The 22,816-nt window shown below is 44.9% G+C and overlaps 1 protein-coding gene across 11 annotated transcripts in view; it reads right to left on the reverse strand.

The window, feature by feature from the left end:
• LOC118206315 (multiple C2 and transmembrane domain-containing protein 1-like) overlaps positions 1-22,816 on the reverse strand; it is a 152,829-nt gene that overhangs the window by 103,228 nt on the left and 26,785 nt on the right. For 9 of the 11 annotated variants that reach the window (XM_035378892.1, XM_035378894.1, XM_035378891.1 and 6 more), the window contains exon 2: positions 669-783. In XM_035378892.1, coding sequence (XP_035234783.1) covers positions 669-783 — 115 coding nt within the window. Of the gene's footprint in view, positions 1-668; positions 784-19,853; positions 19,875-19,935; positions 20,047-20,716; positions 20,818-22,816 lie in introns of those variants that run through there. The other 2 variants (XM_035378897.1, XM_035378902.1) reach the window with 2 other exon arrangements.

The raw sequence follows: 22,816 nt of genomic DNA on the forward strand, positions 1-22,816 counted from the left end.
GACTTTAGCAATGAAAAAGCCACACAAGTAGTAAACTGTAGAATGCTGAACCTGGGGCAATGTTATATTCTAATTAAACACAAGCACACTGAGCACAGCCTGGCCAATGAAACAGGATGGCAGGGCAGGGAGAACCTTGTGCTTGACAGAACAGACTCTGAGAGCTAAGCATGAAACAGAAGGCTGCAGATTGTCCGTTTACACTTAATTAATGTGAGTATGTACAGTCACAAGAACAAAATATAAAAATATGCAATGATGAGAACAGTCCATTCAGCCAATCTAGGCCGGCCATTTACCTATAAACCAGACAGTAAACAGCACTGTATCAAGCCTGGACTTAAATAGAGAGAGACACTCTGCCTCTACTTATGAGGCTAAGTAAAGTACTTCCTGATATCTGTGAGAAACTTACCTTCAGCTAATTTGTACCTAGGGCCCCCCCCCCCCTTGTTCTACTGAAAGAACTGGAAGACATTTTGAAGTTCACTTTGTAGACCCCTGGTGTAATCCATAAAACCTCCGTCGGTACACAACATTACATTCAGCCGGCAGACCCTTTTACAATGTAGAACGCTGCCTCTGGTTCCTTGACGCTGAAAGAAAAAACGCAACAACGCAAGAAAAAACGCAAAAAAAAAACAAAAAAAAACGATTTCGGCTCTTACCTCCCCGGTCCCGTATGGCCAGATTATTTCCCCTCTTCAGCACAATGTCCAGCTGGTACATTCCCAGATTGGCAGGCAAGGGCAACACATTACTTGGTCCAACTATGTTGATGCCCTGTGGGGTAGAAAGGAACAGTACGTTTAATCTGGGGCCAGCAAACTGCACACAGCCTCTGTATAGGATATACACATATATATATATATACACATATATATATATATACACATATATATATATACACACATATATATATATATATATATATATATATATATATATATATAAATGCACTAGGTGCCATGTTAGCTGGTACATCCCGTGTTTCAGTGAAAAATGGTTAGTAACACTTTACATTAAGCTGCAGTTATACCTGTGTAGTTCAATTGTAACTAATTCGGTAACAAGTTATTCCAACTTAGGTAACATGAGGTAATTATTGAGTTACTCCAACTTAGGTGACATGGAACAACAGTGGTATTCTTAATTACATGTGAAACAGGTCAGCCCTGTTACATCTCTCCTGCTAAAACACATTACAGACACAGACACATTACAGGCAGTGAAAATTACAGACAAGGTTTGTTTGTTTCTGTATCATGAAGATATAGCATATGAGTGTATATACAATGTTTTAAAAATATTCACACATAATTATTCCATGTTACCTTTGTTAGAGTTACTCAGTAACAACTTTTTTTTTTAGTTTTTAACCAAAATTAGTTACAATTCAGCTACACAGATATAGCTACAACTTAATGTAAAGTGCTACAGTATCAAATGGCTTGTTGCATACAGGCACTGTTTATTCCATATGTATCCTGCTCGAGAGTAAAACTGCCAATGAACACAGAGGCTGACTGTGGCTGAGGACCCCAGCAGCGATGCTTGATTGGCGACAGTGTCCCACGAGGTAGGGGAGCACAGCAGCTCTGCTGGACATGCAGTCCAGGACAAGCACCCCACAGATTGACAAGAACTGGCAGCCATTTTAAATGGCACGCGTGAGCCTCCCCCCTCGACATACGTCACAGAGATGTGAAGGGCTTCTAATTGAAAATGAGTGTTCAAGACGGGTGAATAAAAAAGTATTTGGACAAGAAGTTGTTTAAAAAATAATTGGCTAATAATCTGCTTCACTGGCGCCTACCAGCGTCAGACTGACTCAGTGCGCTAAGCCTTGACGCTGCGCGGGATGTTAATTAAAACCTGCGCGGTTCTACGCACGAGTTGTAACTGATACCGTGCCGAAGGGAATATCCGCCGTAGCAGCGCTCTGGAGATCTCAAGGTAGACAACTTGCACGAGTTCCCTTTTACCGTCTCTGAGCACTAAAACTTTGATTTTGAGGTGCTATAAATAGCTGTTATTGTATCAAAAGTGTAAACAAACCCTTCGAACTGCAACACAGAAAAGCTCTGCTTCACTCTCAATTGATTTTGGAGCTCGGAATCTGGGCTATATTAAGAATTTTAAAAAAACATACTCCACTTCATGTTGTGTGTGTTTTTTCGGAGGGAAACTCTGTGGGTCTTCTCCTGCTCGGAGATCCCACGATAGCTCTACAACAGCACTGTGACAAGAGAGAGGATGGAGGATGCAGAAAAGCTACTGATAGCTGTCCCCCCCCCCACTGACCACATAGTGGCACATACTGTAGATCACCCGTTATCACACTCCAGAGGAAGGGATAGAAATAGAGATAAAAAGATAGAGAAGGGAGAACTGAGGTTGTCTCTTTATCCCTAAGCCAGGTTCTAACTGCGACACACACACACAGACACACGCACACACACACACACGCACACACAGTCATGTGCGCACAGACACATGTAAACACAGGTACACACAATGAGACAGTCCTCTTGTCACAGGGGCTTCCAGCCGAGCCTCTCGTCACATGACGGGAGAGGCAGTCGCGTAACACCGGAGCCCGTGTTACACACGACGGCGACACCCGTTTCTTTCAATCAATTCGTCGGGCGTGAGGCCAATTAAAAAGGCCCGCGCTCGCCAAAGACAGACGGAGCCGTCTACGAAAGCCCGCTTCATGTCACGTGCATGGGACCGGCTTTCATGAAATGGGATCAAATCGATTCATAAGAAAATGAGGGGCGAGGGATGATCGACTGTTGCTGGTCTGCAGTCTGCAGGCACAGTGAAAATGCTGAATGAGCCTCATTCAGAAAGACCCGGTGGATAATCGATAGCCAAGCAGCTCCCATGCGGCGCAGTTTGTAAACATATTGACCGCAAATGCAGGCCAAGGCCTATTGACAGGGCCACAAGTTATTAATGAACATGTGACCCGGGACAGCATTTAACCTGTACTTCAGTGACTGTGGCCACTCACTGCAGTCAACTGCTAAGTACACAAAGGAACATTTATTGCAATTCTGTAATTAAGGACCAACTTAACTGTTAATTCTATACCAGGGGGTGTCCGTTCATAGGCAAAAAGGTTAGGTGTCTGTGCAGGTTTTTGTCTCTAGGCCAGCACAGGAAAAACGCGATTCAACTATTCTTGGTTGACCATGATGAGTTTACTTGAATTGGGCGCAGGCTGGATGATTCTCCTGCACTCAGTACATGCTCTCCTGAAGAACTATAGCCGTGCATGTGAGAAATAGTGGCTATGGTTTCAGAAGAACGCAGACACTAGAGGGCGGGGGTCGATACCCATAATTTGTCAGGTTCATTTTTCAAGTACCATCGTCTTGGCCTAAGAGGTATTTTCACGATATCAAGATCAGGAGAGTATAATTTTCTCAGCCCAGAGAAGGACTACAATTCCAGCAATTTCAAAGAGAAAAACCGCTCTGTGCGTTTCTATTGTTTTTTTTGAAGAGTACCAGTTCTCCTGATTAAAATGAGCTCGCAGCCAACTCTACATGTAGTGAGATATAGCCCCAAACTACTGCACATGCTCCAGTTTCCCCCTTTACTATGGACTACAAAGGGGCGGGCACTTAGAGTCTACTGGTGTGTGTCAGACAATGCCAGTCACAGGTTGCCACTCCTACAGAATACAAACAGAGGGGAAGCCGTTCTTTGAGAGAGGCTAATGTCACTTGTTAGCACATTGACATGTAACTCTATCAAATTAGCTTTTGCCTGTTGCTGCCATTTCTGTAGAGATTGCTTTGGCCAGCCATTAAGAGAGAATCAGTTATGCCTTGATCCGTAAAATGAGGTTAATGTTGTTAAAGTTCCCTTTAAGTCAGTCCTGAAAAAAAAGCAGCTCCCCCAGCTCTCTCCAACAGCTCTTATAAAAGCATGTGCATGCAAGTTTGTATTCTTTGACCCAAAGGTTCTGAGAGCTTGGATTGGGGGGGGGATTAGGCTTTGTTGATATCCATCAACAGAAAGGCGCCCCCAGCAAAGCAAAAACACAGTAAATCAGCGAATGAGGCCAGAAACAGGCGAATAGCAGGAAACCTGAGTCACTGATTTAACCGATACACACTCCTTCCACCCAGTTACAGAAATCGTAGCCCTGGATATATGAAGTTACCTTTCTTTTCTCCAGCTTTTCCCAGTAAATTCTCTTTTCTGTACAATGCATGTGCACACTACCGCACAGAATACTGAACAGTGGGCAACGATTTCTGTGAATGGTCTTTCGTAAGAATTACATAACTCTGTGACAAGCAGTAACTCCATAAGCACTACATATACATTGATGAATGTTTATGCCAATAACAGAAAATAGGCATATGGTGCACTATGTCACCACTGATACAGCAAGGGACATTACCACGACATGCCAAGTGGCATACACCATATGGTATGCACCACCTCGCAGTGTTTGAGAAAAGCATTTATCTACGCAGTGTTTGCGGAGGTGTTATTGAGCATTTATATGGGCCATTCATAGAAACCAAACCAAATATTGCATAATGGCAGACACCGTAGGCATACTCACTTTCCACTTATTCACTTTATGAATGTCTTGTTGTACATCGTGTGCATCTCATGTAATTGCACTGAGGTACTTGTACTGTGATGAATGCACAACACAAACTACATTCGAGGGAAATAAACTACACATCAATCTCTACCCGTAATTTTGCACGTATCCAGACAAACACCACCTCCACCTTCTAAAGTGAGTCAGTGGGGAGGGGGTTGGGGGGGCAAATTTGTTTCTCGCCTATGTCTCTGTCACCGCCAGGTTATTTATCTTTTCAACACTTTGGGTGCATTGTGAATAAATCGAAGGCAGACACCTCCAATTACAAACACCTCTTCCTTTCTAGGAAACGAGACCTGCAATTGCCCACCTTGATGGTTACTTTATTCTTCAAGTTTTTTTTTTTAAAAAGCAAACTCATAACCACAATATCTTTACCGGGAAATTCATACGTTCAGTACAGCTATTCGAGCTGAAAATGGGGAATAACTGCTCTGACTGAGCCAGTTCTTGGCGGTCTGTTGAGACAGGAGCAGGGAAGGGTGGGAGGCTGTTAGTCAGCCAAGGCTACTTCCATTACACCTCCACACGCCCTGAGACACCCGCGGTACGGCCGGCTCTTCAATGGAAATGCACTCAGGAACGGGCGTCATGCTGCCCCGGCCAATCACAGAGTCCCCTGCCTAATTCCTCTGCGTGAATGCCTCACGACACTGTATACGCATGCAACACACACACACACACACATGCGCACACACACACACAGAATCCGATACCTACAACCAGAACGCAGGTGATTACAGCACCATACAATCACATGAATAATAGACAGGCCCGTTCTTATAATAACCACCAGAGATGATTGCTGCATTCTCAGGAACTGAAAAGAGTAATGAATATTATACAGTATTCATTAACACAGTATCAATGTTTACCGAGAGAAGAAAGGTGAATCCTTTGATCAATAGAGAAACCTGACCCTTATGTGATGTCAGCAACACAAGCTCAACTGCAGCCATGTTTAAAACCTCATTTTGAAGGCGTTAGAGGATTTGGTCTAGGGCAGCAGTGCTGCTGGTTCCCATTAAATACTCATTTTGTTACCATGCCTGTGACTAACTTGCCCTCAGAGAAGAACACAAAGCACGGTCATTATTGCATCATAACTCATTACATTCATTCTCACATCATCAGTGGCCTTCAGTTCATTACTACAGTTTCCAAGCTTAAATTACTTTCGAAGCAGTCATAGAAAGCTTGGTGCTCCAAATGTCCATGTTCTTTGATAAACCGGCATTTAGCCACACAGTTACACCCCCAAAAAACAAATATGCTTTAACAGTTTATTTTTTTCCTTTGTTTCTTCTGTAATCACTCGGCTGATGAAACAATCCAGTACATAGTCTGGCGTCTCTAGAAGATATTTATCTCCAGAAGATTTTCTGGTAAGTTAAAGGTCAAATAAACACTATCTTATCAGAACTACAAGTATCTTTCTCTCTCATCTTAGTTTGTTTTCACAGCTTCAACACCTTAATCTGTAGTGCAGATGCAGCACTAGAAAACCAGACCTTAGCACTGCTCCTCATAGGTCTTGTCAGTTCTAAAATGTTAACATTTTCATCTTGGTTAAAACTTGGTTGTCTTTGTAATGCCATCATATTTGTTCACCTGATTCTCATTCCTGAAAATGTATTTCAGGCAGAGTAACCACTCCAAACACAGACAAGAAGGCCCTGTAGTGGTTTTTGACTGTACTTTTGAGAGTTTCACAGCAAACCCTCTCTTTTGGGAACTTTCAAGGGCTTGCATATTTGTCTTTCCCCATCTACCTCTTTATTCAGTAAGAGGTATTCAGATGAGTCACTTGGAAATTAATTACAGTCGATGAATTAGAAATGATCGTGATGGAGTTTCAGTCTCCAGGGCTCTGGCGCAGAATATCGTAAAATGTCAGATTATATGACATCACACGCACTCATCTAGGAGTATTCCATTTCACATGCTAGCGTGTACCAACTGCTGCAAGTCACGGGACAGCGTCATGGGCCATGCAAGAACACACACTGTACACACACATGCACACACACACCCACACAGTATATTTGCAAACACACAAACAGACAGCAAAGCGCACACAACCACACATATGCACACAAATTAATCGATATAAGTGTCACAAGTCTGTAAATCCTTATAATTAGGCTCTATGTAACCAAATGGAATCCAGCTAATCAGGAGTCCAACTAAGTGCCTTGTGCAAATGCATGCAGCAGTAATTAATTACATAACTCTTTACATAATTTTTATCTTCCCCTCACCCACAGTGTTGCTGCCTGCAGCACCAACTTCAGTGTGATGGTGACAGCCAGTCATAAACAAACACCTACAATCAACTGTGCACACACACACACACACACACAACTCTTGAGTGTGCACCCCTGGAAACTTCCACTGCTGACCAGCAGCTGTGACACCCAAATACAGAATTCTGTCTGGGCACCCATTCCATCCAAAAATGTGACACCAACACACACAAGAGGAAAACTTTAAAATCTTTTTATTGTATCGAACACTGCCACCTGGGGATCAAACTCGTCACCTCTGAGTTATCTGTTCCCAAGCACTGCATCATATCAAAACAATTGTACCACAGTGCCAGTAATCCAATGCAACAAAATGTATCATTTCCACAGGAATGTTTTAAAAGTTTGAGCTTCCCGCCATTAATATTTTGAGTCATTCATCTTTGAAAGTGGCGGTAATTTGGCCGGAGGAGGCGGCATGTGCTAGCTGGCCGGCGGGCAGCCTCACTACAAACAAGGCAGCCTTCACAGACTCAAGACTCTAGCAGTTCAAGCTATTTCGAGATTCTGCTCGATTGCCTCTTGCACCATTAGCCGTGGTGTAAACGGATGGGTTCTCTGATAAGCTCACTCACCTTTATGCTAGGGTGACCAAAATCCCAATTTTCAACCAGAATGTCCGGTTTTCAAATAATTTGTTCAGGTCTAGTTTGTGGTTTGGTCTGAGGGTCTGGTTATTGGTGTGGCTTGGTTAATGTTTGGTGTGAGATATTGATTGAAAAGATTTTCTGTAAGTTAGTAATAAATTTGCAACCCAACTACTCCCCGATGTGCCATCGGTTTTCGACATCTCCCCACCTCATTTGCAAGGTGGTTTTGACAAATTCTGAATCTGGCAACCCTAATTTATACATGTGCATAAGTCTATTCATACCAGAGCCTCCGAGGGCCATTTCCAACCAATCAGAACACTCCTTTATCCATTTATATCAGTGACCGAGGTTGGGGTCACTCACGTTGTATTTTCTATCATTACTCCAACAGCCTTTGCCAAGATGGCTGCTTTTTCTGAGTATTTATAGTACCTGTGGTTATGCGATGTTGAATGTTCATTGTGGTTTCATGCTTTACATTAACTCATGTAGCTGATCACATGCAGAACAGTACATAAAGCTTTATGACCAACGGTACAGATGCATAATTGCTGCACAACTGAACATCATAATACCTACAGTCACTCATGCATACAGATCACAAGCCATCATCACCATCATCATCATCATATCAAGCCTGTCATCTCCCATCTTTCTAAAAAAAAGAAGTAGCTACGGCCTTTGTTTAGAAATGGGAATCATGACGAATGGATTCTCATTTGTTATTTAGCACACACAGGATCATATTTATTCCACAGGACCCCAAGGGGAAAAGTATGTCATTTTGTCCCTGCATGGATCCTCCATTAAAGCAAGATCATTTTCAAAAGTCCCTTCAAACAGAAAGTGCTGACCAGGAGCAAGAAAATCCAGTGCCATATCTGACGCACACCCACGATTTAGTCCAAATTCCACCCGCATGCCTCTTTAAAAAATGAAAAATAAAATTGTCCAACAAAAAAAAGATAAGTCCGAAATCAAAAGTGATTTTGTTTGCACCAGCCAAAACAATCAACATCACATGCCAAACGCTCAGCAGATGAGATTCCACTATTTGCAGGCCAGCAGGTTTTATTGTTTGCTGAAGGCACACAAGATGACACAGCATTAAATTATGGCATGAACCGGAATACGATTTAAGGGTTAACCCCCGGCTCGCTCCCTTCCCCCATCACGGCTTACCGCACCACCACAAATCTCCAGCCGGTGTGGCAGCTCTCCACAGAGAGGGGCTCGGTCAAAAAGAGGAGGGGGCAGCCATCCACCGATCTCTGCTTCTCAATGTTACTGCATAATTTACGCAGCTTGTTGTTTATTTATTTACCGATTCATTTCCACCCGTCCTCTCAGCAATCAGGACGAGTGTTCCCCTCCTCCGTAGGGCTGTGCAGTTCATTCGGTCCTCAGTCATCCCCCATCTCTCTGACTCACACACACGCACGAACACACTACGCAAATTATATATACATACACACTCACGCCCATGTGCACACACATTAAATAGCCACACAACCAGAGATGCAAGTTTGTCTTCTCAGCTGCTACAGTCAATGGCCAACAAGAATGTCTTTGAATTGGTGGCCAGTTGTGAAGCCAGAAAGCCAGGAGAAAAGGGAGGTGCTGAACAGAGCCTGTGGAGGATCTAAAATACATGAACACACCTCAAAAATCAACACCTGCAGAAAAGACTGAAAAGTCCATAGGCTGAATTTAAATGACCAAATGAGTTATTTCACCAATATTGATTTATTTATCTTTATCTGACCTCCACTTAACCCAGTAAGTCAACTTATATTTTAATTCTCATTGGCAGTGAGGACATGGGGAATCAAATCTGCCAATCAGGTGCTGAGGGATGATTATGTGACCAGAAATAGAAAACCAGTTTTAGTTTTTTTTAATAGAATATCATAAGCACCCCTAGCACACCATAGGACCATTAATAACCACGGAGAACCATTCCAAGGCACAGGAAGGGGCAGACAATAGGGACCGCATCATTTTGGCGTTTAGATCCGCAATCATCTTCCCAAAAACATAAACCCATATGTCCACAATGCACACACCTGTGCTAGGAAAACACAAGAAAAGAAGAAACACACAGCAAATGTACCACCATGATGGATCAAGAGAAATGACCACATGGCAGTGCCACAGAAACAAGGAGCCATATAGTACACATCATGAGCAATCGTGAGAAAGATGCATGGTGCTCATTATTATTTTTTACTAATAGTGGTGATGTCTATCTTTTAACATTGACATTCTATGTACACTGTCTTTTACTGTTACCTGCCTAGGGACAACAGGTAAAATTTAGCTTGACAGCTAATTCTGGGACAGCCAAGCAGCTACCCACTGTCCCTATCAAATAGACAAAGAAATAAATAAAGACGCATTGTGAATGACCATAAGAAAGACGTGAGCAACCGTGGAAAACACGGTAAATAGCAGGGGTTTGGCGCTGGCACTGAGGTTTTTAGGCTATATCTCTGGCAACGAAAACCACAACAGAAGCCAAAAAGAAGCATAAAAGCCATGAAAAATATAAGAGGATGACTTACGGATATTAGAAGATGTGGAAAAGCGCAGTAGTAAAAAATTTAACGCAGGGAGCAAACAGGCATGATGGAGCTGTAACAGATCACAAGTTCCTCCAAGGAGCAAGGTGCTCAAAGTCACTACTACACACGCAAAATTGTTCAGGCAGTCATTATCAATTACAATTTACACCTGGTGTGAGGAGTTCACAATGATTCCACCAAAGAAGAATCTACCCTTTTACCCGTAAGGAAGAAATTCAGAGCCAAGAAACCAGGTGAGGGCCGTTAACTGTGTAATCAGCTGCTTTCATTGGTCAATTAAGTGAAGAGTAAGGAGAAAAGCCAGCCAGGTTTGTGGCTCTCCACAAGCCACAAGAAGGAGAAGTCTCCTCGGTATATCCCTTATCCCTTGCAGGAATGATCTACGGCCAATCAGCCATTCAAATCCTCAGTCCCACAAATCAAGTAATCAACCATTTCATCCATCAATCTCACTTAACCCGCCGGTCAATAGCATTGCTGTGCAGCTGCGCTAGAGCAGCTTTGAAAAGCGCGACATAAATTGTTTATTTATTTATGAATTTGGCATAATTGCATTCATACTTTTGACAAATTCGTTTTTTGGCTGTATGTCAAGGTACATGAATATATAGCCTGAATACCAAGAATGACAAACCTTCTCAATCAAGAAATTGCCTACTCGAGCAGCTGCCTCTATATTAAGAGAACACGGATGACATTTTCTATTATAAACCTTAAGCCTCCTCTACAGGAAAGAAAACAAGAATCACAGGAAAAAGTAACACTTTGTCCTAGACACAATTTGACAGACATTTCCCTGGACACAATTTGACAGTAAGACATTTCCCTGGACAATATTTGACACTGAGAACACTGTCCTCTTTTGCTAGTACGCAAATATCGCATGGCCCCTGTTTGGAGAAAAGAGTCGGGAGTCATTTTACTCTCTCACAATCGTTCATGTGTTATGTTCTCAAAGTTCTGTCCTGTGTAAAATGAGTGCCGTCGCTTGCTAGTCACTAAAGTTAGCTAACTGTGGCCATCTGGTTCTTTCAGTCTTCTCCCCAAAGGAGTATGCATACTCTGGGTCCATAGTGCAGAAAACAGTCCTCTTCTACAGCTTGGCTGAATTTAGAGTTGGCTTTCTGTGATGTTTTTAAAATTTAATGTAGAACGGTGGTCTCTGTGGTATGTGGACATGGGACCTTCCCAAAACTCTCGGGCCTCCTAGCAGTAAAAATAGCAGTAAAATCCACCATCTCTCCGCCCACACCGCGTCACCCCTGAGTTCCGACAGTCCTGTTCAAGAGATATTTCTGCAAAGGGCACGTCCACTCAGAGAGTCAGGATGCTACACCTATACAGAGAGGATTAGCAGAAGTCAAAAGTGATATTTTAAAAATGACAAGACGGATGACTGAAAAGGGGCTTTTGCATTTAGTTTTGTTGGTTCTTTCAGTGATGCCAAGCAGTGACACTTAAGGGAAGAGATCAAATGCAATATTGTGATTCCGCCGGATTCTAACACCTCCTCAGTTCATTAAAATAATCCTTCGGCACTGTTCTTGAGATGATCAAAAGACACATGAGAAGAGGGGTGTTCTAAAAATGTATCCCAATATTTCAAAGCGTGCAAACGAAAGGAGTTGAATCACCATGCCTGCCCATCAAATCACACGCAAAAACTCAGAATAGCCTGTTTTTCTCTATTCTGCTTTCCCTAAGTTTCAGTCTCTCTCAACAGGTAGAGGTGAAGGAACGGAGCGATTGATGATGGTGAGTCATTTCCTCTGGGGCTGCTCTCCTACAGGTTCCCAGATTTAGAAATGTCCTGCGTAAATCCCGCTCTTCCATTAGTCATAAAGACGACCCCCCTCCCCTCAGAACCCCAGATCCAAGCCTCCCTCAGAATCTTCCACGCCAGCAGAAGACAGATGAGGTGTGACCTCATTACCGCCGAGACGCCACACACCGCCAAAATGTTAGTTTGACTGACAGACTGTGCCGCCAAACAGTGACCTCTAGACACATGAAATTCATAATTCAGTCCTCTGAGGGGACAAGCCTGGCTGCGGGCTAATGAGTGGAGCTTGATGCTAACTCGTCTACGGAGGACCTAACCGCTACATTTGCACAAGAACCGTCCACGCGGGAGCGAGAGGCGACAAAAGGCAGCTTCAACCGGAGGGAACTTTCTGTGGCCTTGACCCTTATCGCTGCTAAAATATAGGTCGTATTTATGTGGGCCGTAAATTTCCTAATTTGCATATAGCTTGCTCTAATTAGCGATGCACCTTAGTGGGGCGGGATTTTCACTTCCTTGCTGTAATAACTTCTGGAACTCCTGGGAGCGTATGTATCATGGGGTTTCACACTTGTCAGAAATCTTATCTGCCCGAACAATGTTGAGAGCGGAGCAGATGGTGAGGTTCCATTCCTGGGTTTGGTGTTTATTGGTGCCGACATGCTCGGAATGGGGGGGGGGGGGGCGGATTGGCAGGGCAGGGCAGGAAATGGAGCCGCACGCTGGTTCCTGTCACTCATCGTCAGGGGGGGCGTTCCTCCATGTGGAACAATGACGCGGGCATTTTAGACAGCTAAATGCCCAATCAACTCCCCACTTCGCGGTGGTCACAGACTGGCAGATTCAACACAATTTTACAGGGAACAACCCGGCGCGTGTGTGAATTTGCACATTAAGGCTTGTATCAGTGTATCGCTGTAAAGTGTGGGCTGGGTGACTTTCACAGTGAGAGTTTAAAGAGTTGCGTGGTTTGCCAGTGCTGTAATAGAGGGTGTCCTGTGCATTTCTGCAGTGCTCTGCTGAGTCAGACTGTCAGTTAGGCAGCCAGTGCTAATGAGGACCGGTCTAATCTATCAAAGAAGGAGGGAGAGAGACGCTGACAGCGGCAAGGAGAGACAGAACTCCCTCTGGAGAAAGAGAGTGGAAGAGAGAGAGTGGAGGGATAGAGGCTGAAAGATGTCCAAGGTGCAGATTTTATGTTTATTTTGTATTTTTTAGGCTACGGTCTAGGCTATTGTTGTTTGCTTATAAATAAAGCCTTTGGTTTGGCATCACATTTCATAGGTCAATTCCAGCCATACCAATAATAATGTCAACTGAACTTAATTAAACTTAAGAGAGAGAGAAACAGAGAGGATTCCTTCAACAACAGGACCACTTGTCCCAAGATAAGTGTTATTACACAGGAATATATTAAAATGTAAAACATATGAGCAATTTCATTGCTGCTATTTATGTTTATGAATCATCACTGTTATGATGTCATTCATACCATGTGTTTATTTTCTAACTATTTATTTGCTTTGGGAACAACTCAACGGTAGTACCGTCAAGTAAATAAGGGGACCATCTGACAAACGACCATGAACAGGAGCTCAGAGCTGAGGTTACTCCTTGTTTACGTGCTGTGTTGGGGGACAGAGACACGTATCTCCCTCTCACCCCATTATGAAAGTGATGCAATTACAGCAGACCCACCATGGTCAAAGAAAAGGCCCAGCATGAGCTAACTTGATCTGCTGCTATCCCCATGGGACTTAAAACTTCACTGGTTCCGTCACAGCTGAATGACTGGAGGCAACATGGCAAGGTCATTACGCAACTAGGGTTACAGCTCTGTGTATTTTTTATGACTTTGTTGCACTTAAACTCACTGCTCTGGGAAAGCTGACAGCCGTTACTCATAAAATCAACAACAAGGTGGATGCACAAATGCAACTCTAACTTTTTAAATTACCCCTGGATAAGAGTGTCCACTAAATTAATGAATGTAATAATGAACTGTAAACAGGCTGAGGTTATTTAATCCAATGGGAACCCCGACAGGAATGTGACAGACTAGAACCGTTTCCATTAGTCGTTTGGCAATGGCGCGCATTGGCCTTGCACGACATAACGGATGCCACTGTCCGAAGAAGCTGCAACGCATCCGTTCTACAGCAGTTACTTTTCACATATCAGACTAACTTTGTAATCCCATTACGAGCCGTATAGACTGGTCCCTCCCAGAAGCCCACCGGACCCAGGAGACAGTGAAGCGTCTCGGATCCAAAGTGCACCTGCGGCGGGTTTGCGGTGAAGAGCAGGAAGTACAGAAGCGCTTAATAGCGTGAATACCTTTTCAGTTAAAAACAAAACGGAAAAAAAAACTCCCCTCGGTCTTGTCATCTATAGGCACTCCTGGTTTAAGAATCAATAGGCAATTTAGGTCGGCCATTAGACAGGTCCCCCCTGTACCACTCCGACCGGCCAATTAAATATGTAATAAGCACTTACACGCTTACAGCATGCATTAGCAGTCTCTGGCGAAATGGTGCTGAAGTTCTGTCGGAATTTGCCCAAAGGCAAAAAAAAAAAAGTTTCTGTTCCAGTTCTGGATCAATATCTCTCCCGACGACCAAACTATTAATCCCACTTACCTACACGTCTGGATTTCCGTCTGGTCTGATCACCCATTCGATAATAACAGCACATTTCCTGAGAATATTGGATTTTTTTTCCCCCAAGCCATTTCATTTCATTGGCCGCACTTGAGTCTGCCTCGAATGGCTCGACTGCTGTCATGTCAGCGTCTTTAAAGAATTCGAGATGGAACGGCGTTAAGGCTAGTTTAGTCTAGAACAGCCCAGACGTACAGGAGCGAGGCAAGCAGGACAGGGAAATGAGTACATCCAACAGATATTACATGATGAGGAAACCAATCCCTCTGAACAAACCAACAAAGCCTATTTCACACCAATATAATCCCTCTCCATACGTACATTTTTCTTACCTCCCGTTAAAGCAATTTAGCATTTAAGTTGCACCCATTTATACAAATATACTGAAGCAATGCATATATACTGAAGTAATGCAGGTTGAGCACCTTGCTCAAAGGGTACAACGGCAGTGTCCTAACCGGGATTCGAACCTGTGAACCCGTGTAACCTTTTTGTGTAACCTTTCTTGTAACCTATTGGGTTACAAGACCAGCTCCTTACCCCTTATACTACACTGCCGCCCCAGTTCTGACATCACTGGCAACTTTGACCTGCCGTGTTGGCCAGGTTACTGCAGAGTTAGTTTCATGCCCAGTCTGAACTATGAGTGCAGCACTAAGCACTAGCATATAGGACCAGCTTCCCATAATGGACTTCAGAGCCTTTGGCAATCCAGCTTATAATTACCCTCTCAGTGTGGGTGAGGGAGCACATATGTCATAAATCTATTTTATTCACACAATAAGCAACCGTACATAAGGGATACCTGTAGAGCACATGATGTTTTAGCTTAATAGACACAGCTATCTGGGATTCACTTACATAGCTTGCCCCTTTTAACGTTAATTGTAATTCCATTACGGTTTTATGGGAAGATGTATGGCGGTCCTGCCCTACAAAACAATCACCGTGCTACCCACCTGGGATTCTAATCTGTAATCTAATGGACACATACCCTGTACCCTAACCACCAGACACACACACAAGCACGCACACACTCACACTCACACACACACACACACACAGTAGACAATTCAGGTTTAAAACGGGTTTAAACATATTACTTTATGGTTAAGCCCTAGTCTTTAAGCCAGAGGTATAAACTGGGGCCACTATAGAAGTATTCTTAGCTCTTTCAACACTGAGAAGAAAAATGTTGAGACTATGCATCCAAAATTGTGATTTATGAATGAGGTTCAGGTCTACAATAGTTCTGCCAGCATACCTACCGCTTGTGACAGAATGACAAATAGGTATATTTCCATTCATATTCCCACAAGGTATCTACTTTGTGCAACACAATTATTCATACACCGTTTTAGAAATAGTACACGGAATAGGGATGGCTATTATGCGCCATTTAAAAAGAGGATCTTTCCTCAGGAAGTAGTAGTGTAAGAATCCTGAGCGCTGGCCCACAGTGCCTCACCTGACTGGACACCTGGACACCCAGATACCTGAGCAGACGCAGGGCCTCATTCTCCACTCAAAGCCTAGGGTTCCAACTCTTTCCAAGACATTATTTTCCAGAACATTTTATTTGACCAAGACCTGTGACATAGAATGTGAATGCAGAGATGGGGAGATTGCGATTATGGACCAGACAGGTGGGGGTGGATTGTGATGGACCGGTGGTTAGGGGGTGAGATTGTGGTCGCAGACTAACTTTTCATACTACACTAAAAACATTTTCTGTGACAAGCAATTGTTTTCCGTGAGATTTTGTTATTTTCCATGACTTTTCCATGGCTGGAAAACTGCATTTTTAGGTTTTCCAGGATGCATGGGAACCCTGGAAGCTTGGTAGCAGAAGCTGCAGGGTGTGCCCTCACACACCTTCAAGGCTAGCCAGGCTTTGCCCTCGCTAACGGCGCTAGCGCAGAGGAAGGTGTTCGCGCTTTTCCTCCTCCTCTTCAGGAAGCTGAGGCTCTTATTGCAGCGATTACCTGCGGTAAGAGGTTCTGGAAGGCGACAGAAGCGCTTTGAGTCCTTTTACTGTGATCTGTGGGACCTCGCCCGTGCCAAAAAAACACCAACCGATATCAAAGGTCTTCTCAAAGTGACATGAGCGACAGCCGACTCTTTCGGCTCTGTCAGTGAAGCCTCCCTCCACACCCACCCTCTTTATAAATAAAGAGAAAAGGCCGGGGAGAGGCGTTATAATGACAGGTATGTGGAGAACACAAGCACCGTCTTAATGGCGGTGACCTATTCTCAGCAAACGGCGTGGCGCCCATATATGGCAATATATAGCGCTGCAAGTGTACCATCACCACAGCGAAGCAGGAGAAGACAGACCCACACAGGTGACCCAGAGTGGACAATGCGATAAGCTATAGGACATTAATTCACACTGATCAGAGATGATTATCCGACTGCTGGAGAGAAATGGGGGCGGAAACGGTGTTTCGAAGCCCCGCCCCCCCCTACCTAAAAGGATAAACAAGCGGGGGAGGAGCCCTTCGGAGCCGCGCCCTGGCAGAGCGCCCGGCACGGGACGGCGGGGGACGGGATGGTGAAGGTCGCCCCCGGGGTGTCAGGTGCAGCTGACACTGCAGAGGGTTTCCTGTCGAAACCTCTGCGGCTTTCCTCCCGCCCCGCCCCCACCCCTTCCCGCCCCCACCCTCCCGCCACTCACACCCAGCACCGGGCCAAGTGGGAAATCTGCTCAGACGGTCTAAAGATGCGGCCACTGCTCCACAATGCAACTGCCTTCTGGTAGCATTCTGTTCGCTAATTCTAGAAATGCTGTTCAAATCTTTGAATTAATAATGAGGAAATTAAACACACACACACACACACACACACACACAAACAAACAAACATGTTGTGTAGTTATTACAGCATAGGAATGAGACGTGAGAGACATTTCAGTCATGATAAAAATAACAGCTTGAGAGACATTTTTAGTTTATAATAAAAACTAAGTATATAGGATGTATGACTTTAGGTCATAAATAGTTTCTGAAGAAAAAAATCGAAATAACCTGCGCTGAAAAAACTCCAGACTCCCCAGACTAGAATCAAAAGACTCTTTCCATCAGACTACTGTGTAATGCACTTTTGAACTTTTTTAAACTGCACTTTAGGCCATGTTCCCCCTTCCCCTTTGTAAATGTTTTAAAATGGGTTATATGTGTACAGTATTTATCATTTTTATTGCGCCTCTCTCTCTGTTTGTCACAGATGAGACCCACCACCTCATTTCATGGTGCAATCTTGGACTTTATAATGGCAATAAAGTTGACCTTGACCTTGACCTTGAACCAGCTGAATTTCAAAAAGGTGATTGAATCCTTCTACTGCAAGACTCCCTGTGGCCTTGCCAAGCTTTGGCTGAACTATAAAGAGGGCAGGCAGCAAAATCAATGATCGCACAGCTGTACGGAGACAGCCAACAGCTCAGAGAAGGTGAAAAGCCTTTCATCTTCGAGGAGACGGGGGCGATGGGGGTCCGGAAGGCATGGGCCGTTCGCCTGGCACACGCACTCCGGGTTTCTACGGATACAGGTAGAGCCGCGCTTCAGTGCCATCGTCGCGAAGAGCGACCGGACGGATTTGAAAGTGAAATTAGTCATGATTACCATCTAAAAGAGGCGGCTGCTGTACGTACACCAGAATCGGGCCGAACAGTAACCGCAGCGCTCAGCATTTACATGCAGCGCAGCGAAAGCCGCCCTGTTTAAGCCCTCCAGATGGAAGATCTTTCCAGAACAATTTGGTTGAAGACCATTTATTGCCTGGCTGAAAAGGCGCCTAGTGCTGTTGTTTGAGACAATGGGGGAAGTGTTTGGTTTTGATAACCAGAGCATTAATCAGTGCCCCTAAAATGCAAGACACCTGACGCGTGCTTTGCACATCCTACAGCCGCTTTTGCACCAGGTTTCAATTTAAATATTTAGAAACCGTTCCATAAAAGTACATTGTGAAATTGGACTGGGACCTCGCCGATCAATTTTTAAGGGAACAGCGTGGGGTGTTCTTTAAGTGTACAGAGACATTTACGCTGAATTCGAAAGCGATTTCAGCAGTTAATGCCAACATAAATAGTGCCATTACTCAACAGTGTCGAGCGTATAGTGCAAAAACTGGCTGGTGGAATGCCAGAGAATGGCTTCCATATGGTAAATTACAACAACAACAAGGTCAGATTTGCAGCTGCACCCCACAACATATAGCAAAGTACAGGCTACCGTGGCATATCGAAAAATAAACTTACCATGTAAATGATCATATAGAATGCATCATAGAAAGACTTCTTTTCTTAAATGTAAACAAATCAGCGAGCAGACTAGTGTAAGACTAGTGTACTAGAGTGTAAGACTTCTCGGTCACTGCAGGATTTTTTAAGTGATTCTGCGTTTGTATCGATTCTGCTGTACACTCTGAAATGGAAACCTTGTAGGCAGATAAATGTGCATTGCAGAAAAACAAGAAAAAGCAACATTCCTCTTCATCTTACGAAGTCGGAGCCCAGCTTGGGACTCCAGCCAATATCCAACGCTACCCCCCCCCCCCCCCCCCCGAACCAGTCGACAGTACGTCCAACGCCTCACACACAAATATCCCCCAGTATGCCGGCTGTTTCCTGTACACTATATAAACGTGTTCAGTAACCACATTCTGTACAAATACTTTAACACCATGCACTAGGGCTGCAAGACTACCACAGAATTGCACTCCATTGCAGCCGCCTGGTTTTCACCTTGCATTTATGCCTCTGCGATCTCCCTGAAAATGACCTAAAGGAAATCGCCACTTTTCTCCACACGTTCACTGTCTGGATCAACTATTCCCAACAGTCCCGTGCATTTACTGTGAGTGAGCCTCAGCGTCACGTTCGAGTCCCAGATAAAATCTGGAATTCAATACAATCAGTTCTGACTTCACGCACACACACACACACACACACACAAAGAAAGATAAGATGCAGAATATGTACTGCACACAACCCCTGATTGTGGTAATCAGGTGGAAATCTACCAAAATCTACCAAAAAACACAACCACGTACAGTAGCACCACAAAAAGTTAAATTAGCTAAAACACATGTAACTCACACTAGCAGTTTACTACTAATACTTCATGATGCAGATATAATATTTAACTGAAATTAAAATTCTTCTTAACTGAGATTATCTATGCACAAGGTGTTAGGGTGATTCTTTTCACCCGAAAGACTTCCTATCCAAATTCAGCCGGCCAAAAGCAATCAAACACATAAAATTAAAAAGGTTTAAAAATCCCACCTGAGCCAGCAGTACAGAGGAGAGAGGGAGAGAGGCACCGAGGAGAGGCGCAGTGAGCGAGCGAGCGAGCGAGCATACGTACGTTCAGGCTGCGTCCCGGAGAGGAGAGAGGCAGAGCTGACATCCACACACAGAGCTACGCGCTGCTGATGCTGCCGCCACCGCTGGCTGAGTGTCCTTTATGAGGGGAAGCCTGAGACACACACACACACGCACGCACGCACGCACGCACGCACAAACACACACACACACACACACGCATGCACAAACACGCACACGCACGCACGCATACACACACACACATGCACGCACACAGACACACACACACACGCACGCACGCACACACACACACACACGCATGCACAAACACGCACACACACACACACACGCACGCACAAACACACACACACACACACGCACGCACGCACGCACGCACGCACAAACACACACACACACACACACCCACACGCATGCACAAACACGCACACGCACGCACGCATACACACACACACGTGCACGCACACAGACACACACAGACACACACATACATACACACACACACACGTACGTGCACGCGCACGCACACACACATACGCAGCAAACAGCAATCAATAAACTGTGAGCGGGGGTCACTGATAAGCCACTGCTCCCATGTACGTACACAAATACAGCCATCTCCAAACACACCCACACACATGCACTGACACACACTCACACACACACACACACACACAGCATTCCACCTCCTGTACACACACACATACAGACACACCCACACACATGCACTGACACACACTCACACACACACACACACGCACACGCACAAGCACTTATCAAAGTAAGAGGAAGAACGGAATGCTCACTTTCGAATCCAGCGAGAGGGACTGAAATCAGAAACGCCAGCAGCGCCCTGAAACACTCTATCCAGACTCGCACCCCGCAGTGCACACCCCACCCTCCGTAGCACCGAGAGAGCCAAGAGCCACAAACCCCCACCCACTACACCCTCCCCCCCCTCCGCCCCTCCGCCCCCCGCCCCCCGGCAAGCCAGAGGCCTCGCCTCCTGTCACACAGGGAGACCACTGGCCCGTCACAGCGCAGCTCCAATGGCCTTTTGAGAGACACTCCCAGGGAAAGAAAGGACGCTGCAGCTAACGTGCTAACATGTATTCCACTGAGGAGGAGAGTCTCTGCCAACAACCCGACGCATCACCGAATCCAACAGTCGAGTCTGTCCGCGTTCCCAAGCAGACAAAAGTCACAACACAACTAATTTTCAATCAAGATATTATTCATTTTTGCAGCATGGAATAAAGACAAAAATCGCTTGGCTTTCTGGCTTGATGAGAAATCGTTTGCGCCGGTTACGTGAAAGAGAAAGACCAGCGTCTTTGTTCTTAACGTCAGGCGTGGCCGTCACAACGCCAGGAAAACAGGAGAGGGTATTCACTTGAATTTCAAGCAGAGCTTTGCTGCAAATTTTGTAAAATGTTCAAGTGAACCCCACACCAGTGGTTATGTGGCATCTCTATTGAAACAGGTTTGATTACGCTCAATATGACTGGCTGCATTATTAATTAGGAGAAATGTTAAGAGGTGCCAGACTGTGCACTTGTCAGAAACCTCTCTGTGACCCTGTCCTCTCCTGCGGTCTGTCTCTTTCTTTCTTCTGTACGCCATGCTTCTATTCTCCGTTGCTGTCTGTTGACCCTGTCTGTCACTTCTCCCTGTCTTTCCTGTTGTCTGTCTGTCTGTCTGTCCAGTTCATTTCTCTATCCTATCTGACTTCAAGCCCATCCATCCACCTGGCCCTGTCAATCATCCTCTGGTCACAAAGCTGTTCTCCAATGGGATTCTTTCTGGTCCCAAAGCCCTGCCTCCTTGTTGGAAGGACCCCATGTTGACTCAACAGTCATTCCAATTATTCCAACCATTAACCTTTTCAAAGGGTCAACGAAGTGTGAGAACATCTTGAGTTTGCATAGCTGATGTGACATAAAGCGAACGTAATACTATCCTGCAGAACGTATGCAAAAACGTTTGGGGCTTACATGAATCATTTGGGGTTTAAGCTCAAGTCAATGTGTTAGTTTTTCTGTGGTTGGCAGACAGATAATGTTCTCTTTAATATGACAGCCTCACAGCTTTCAAAGCGTCACTGAAAAACAGGTGACCAGAGAATAGGTTTTAGAAGTCAAGGTAAATTCACTTCAAAGAGGACAAGAGCTGACTGTTTTGTACAGTGTCGCTCATGGACGAGCGTTATCTTTGCAGCGAATGTCTCCTTCCTTCAGCTCCATTTCAGGAAACACAACGTGGGTCGGGAACCAGACACCGCACGAATCGCGCCGACTTGAGTGCTAGCTGATTAGCATGCTGTTTAACGTCCACTCTCTGTGATCTAAGGTGGCACAAAACAGAAACGGGCAAAGAGAAGCAGTGGACGGCGACTCGAGCTTCTCATTTGAAAGTCTAATCGATCGCTTCAAAGCTTTGTACAGAAGCCCGTCATCTACAGCAGCGCCTCCCGGAGGCCGTCTTAATTATGCGTCGCGCAGACGATGCGTTCAGGAGTGTTAATCACACTTAAACCCTGGTCAGGATGTTCCAGGCCATCTTATATCACACATAAATCCCACCCCCCCCAAAAACCCTTCTGAATCAGAGTGCACATGGAGATCACATTGGGGACACAAGGGGCCCAGTAAATCTATTTGATGGTCCCTATAATCGTGAATTCAAGGGATGGAGAAGAGGAGGGAGGAACGAAGACCACAGAAGGACATGGCGGAAGTGTGAGGGGGTGGGAAGGGGGGGGAGGGGTAGGGGGGGAGTAGGTGGCAGATTCATTCACTTTACATTTCATTCTGGCTCAGCTCCAAGCTGAACTGAGCGCGCTCATTATGGAGGATGTGCAGGCAGGGGATCACACACCTTGCGGCTGCCGGCTGTGGGGGTGGGGG

The sequence above is a fragment of the Anguilla anguilla genome, chromosome 10 (genome assembly GCF_013347855.1).
Source record: "Anguilla anguilla isolate fAngAng1 chromosome 10, fAngAng1.pri, whole genome shotgun sequence".
NCBI lineage: Eukaryota > Metazoa > Chordata > Actinopteri > Anguilliformes > Anguillidae > Anguilla > Anguilla anguilla.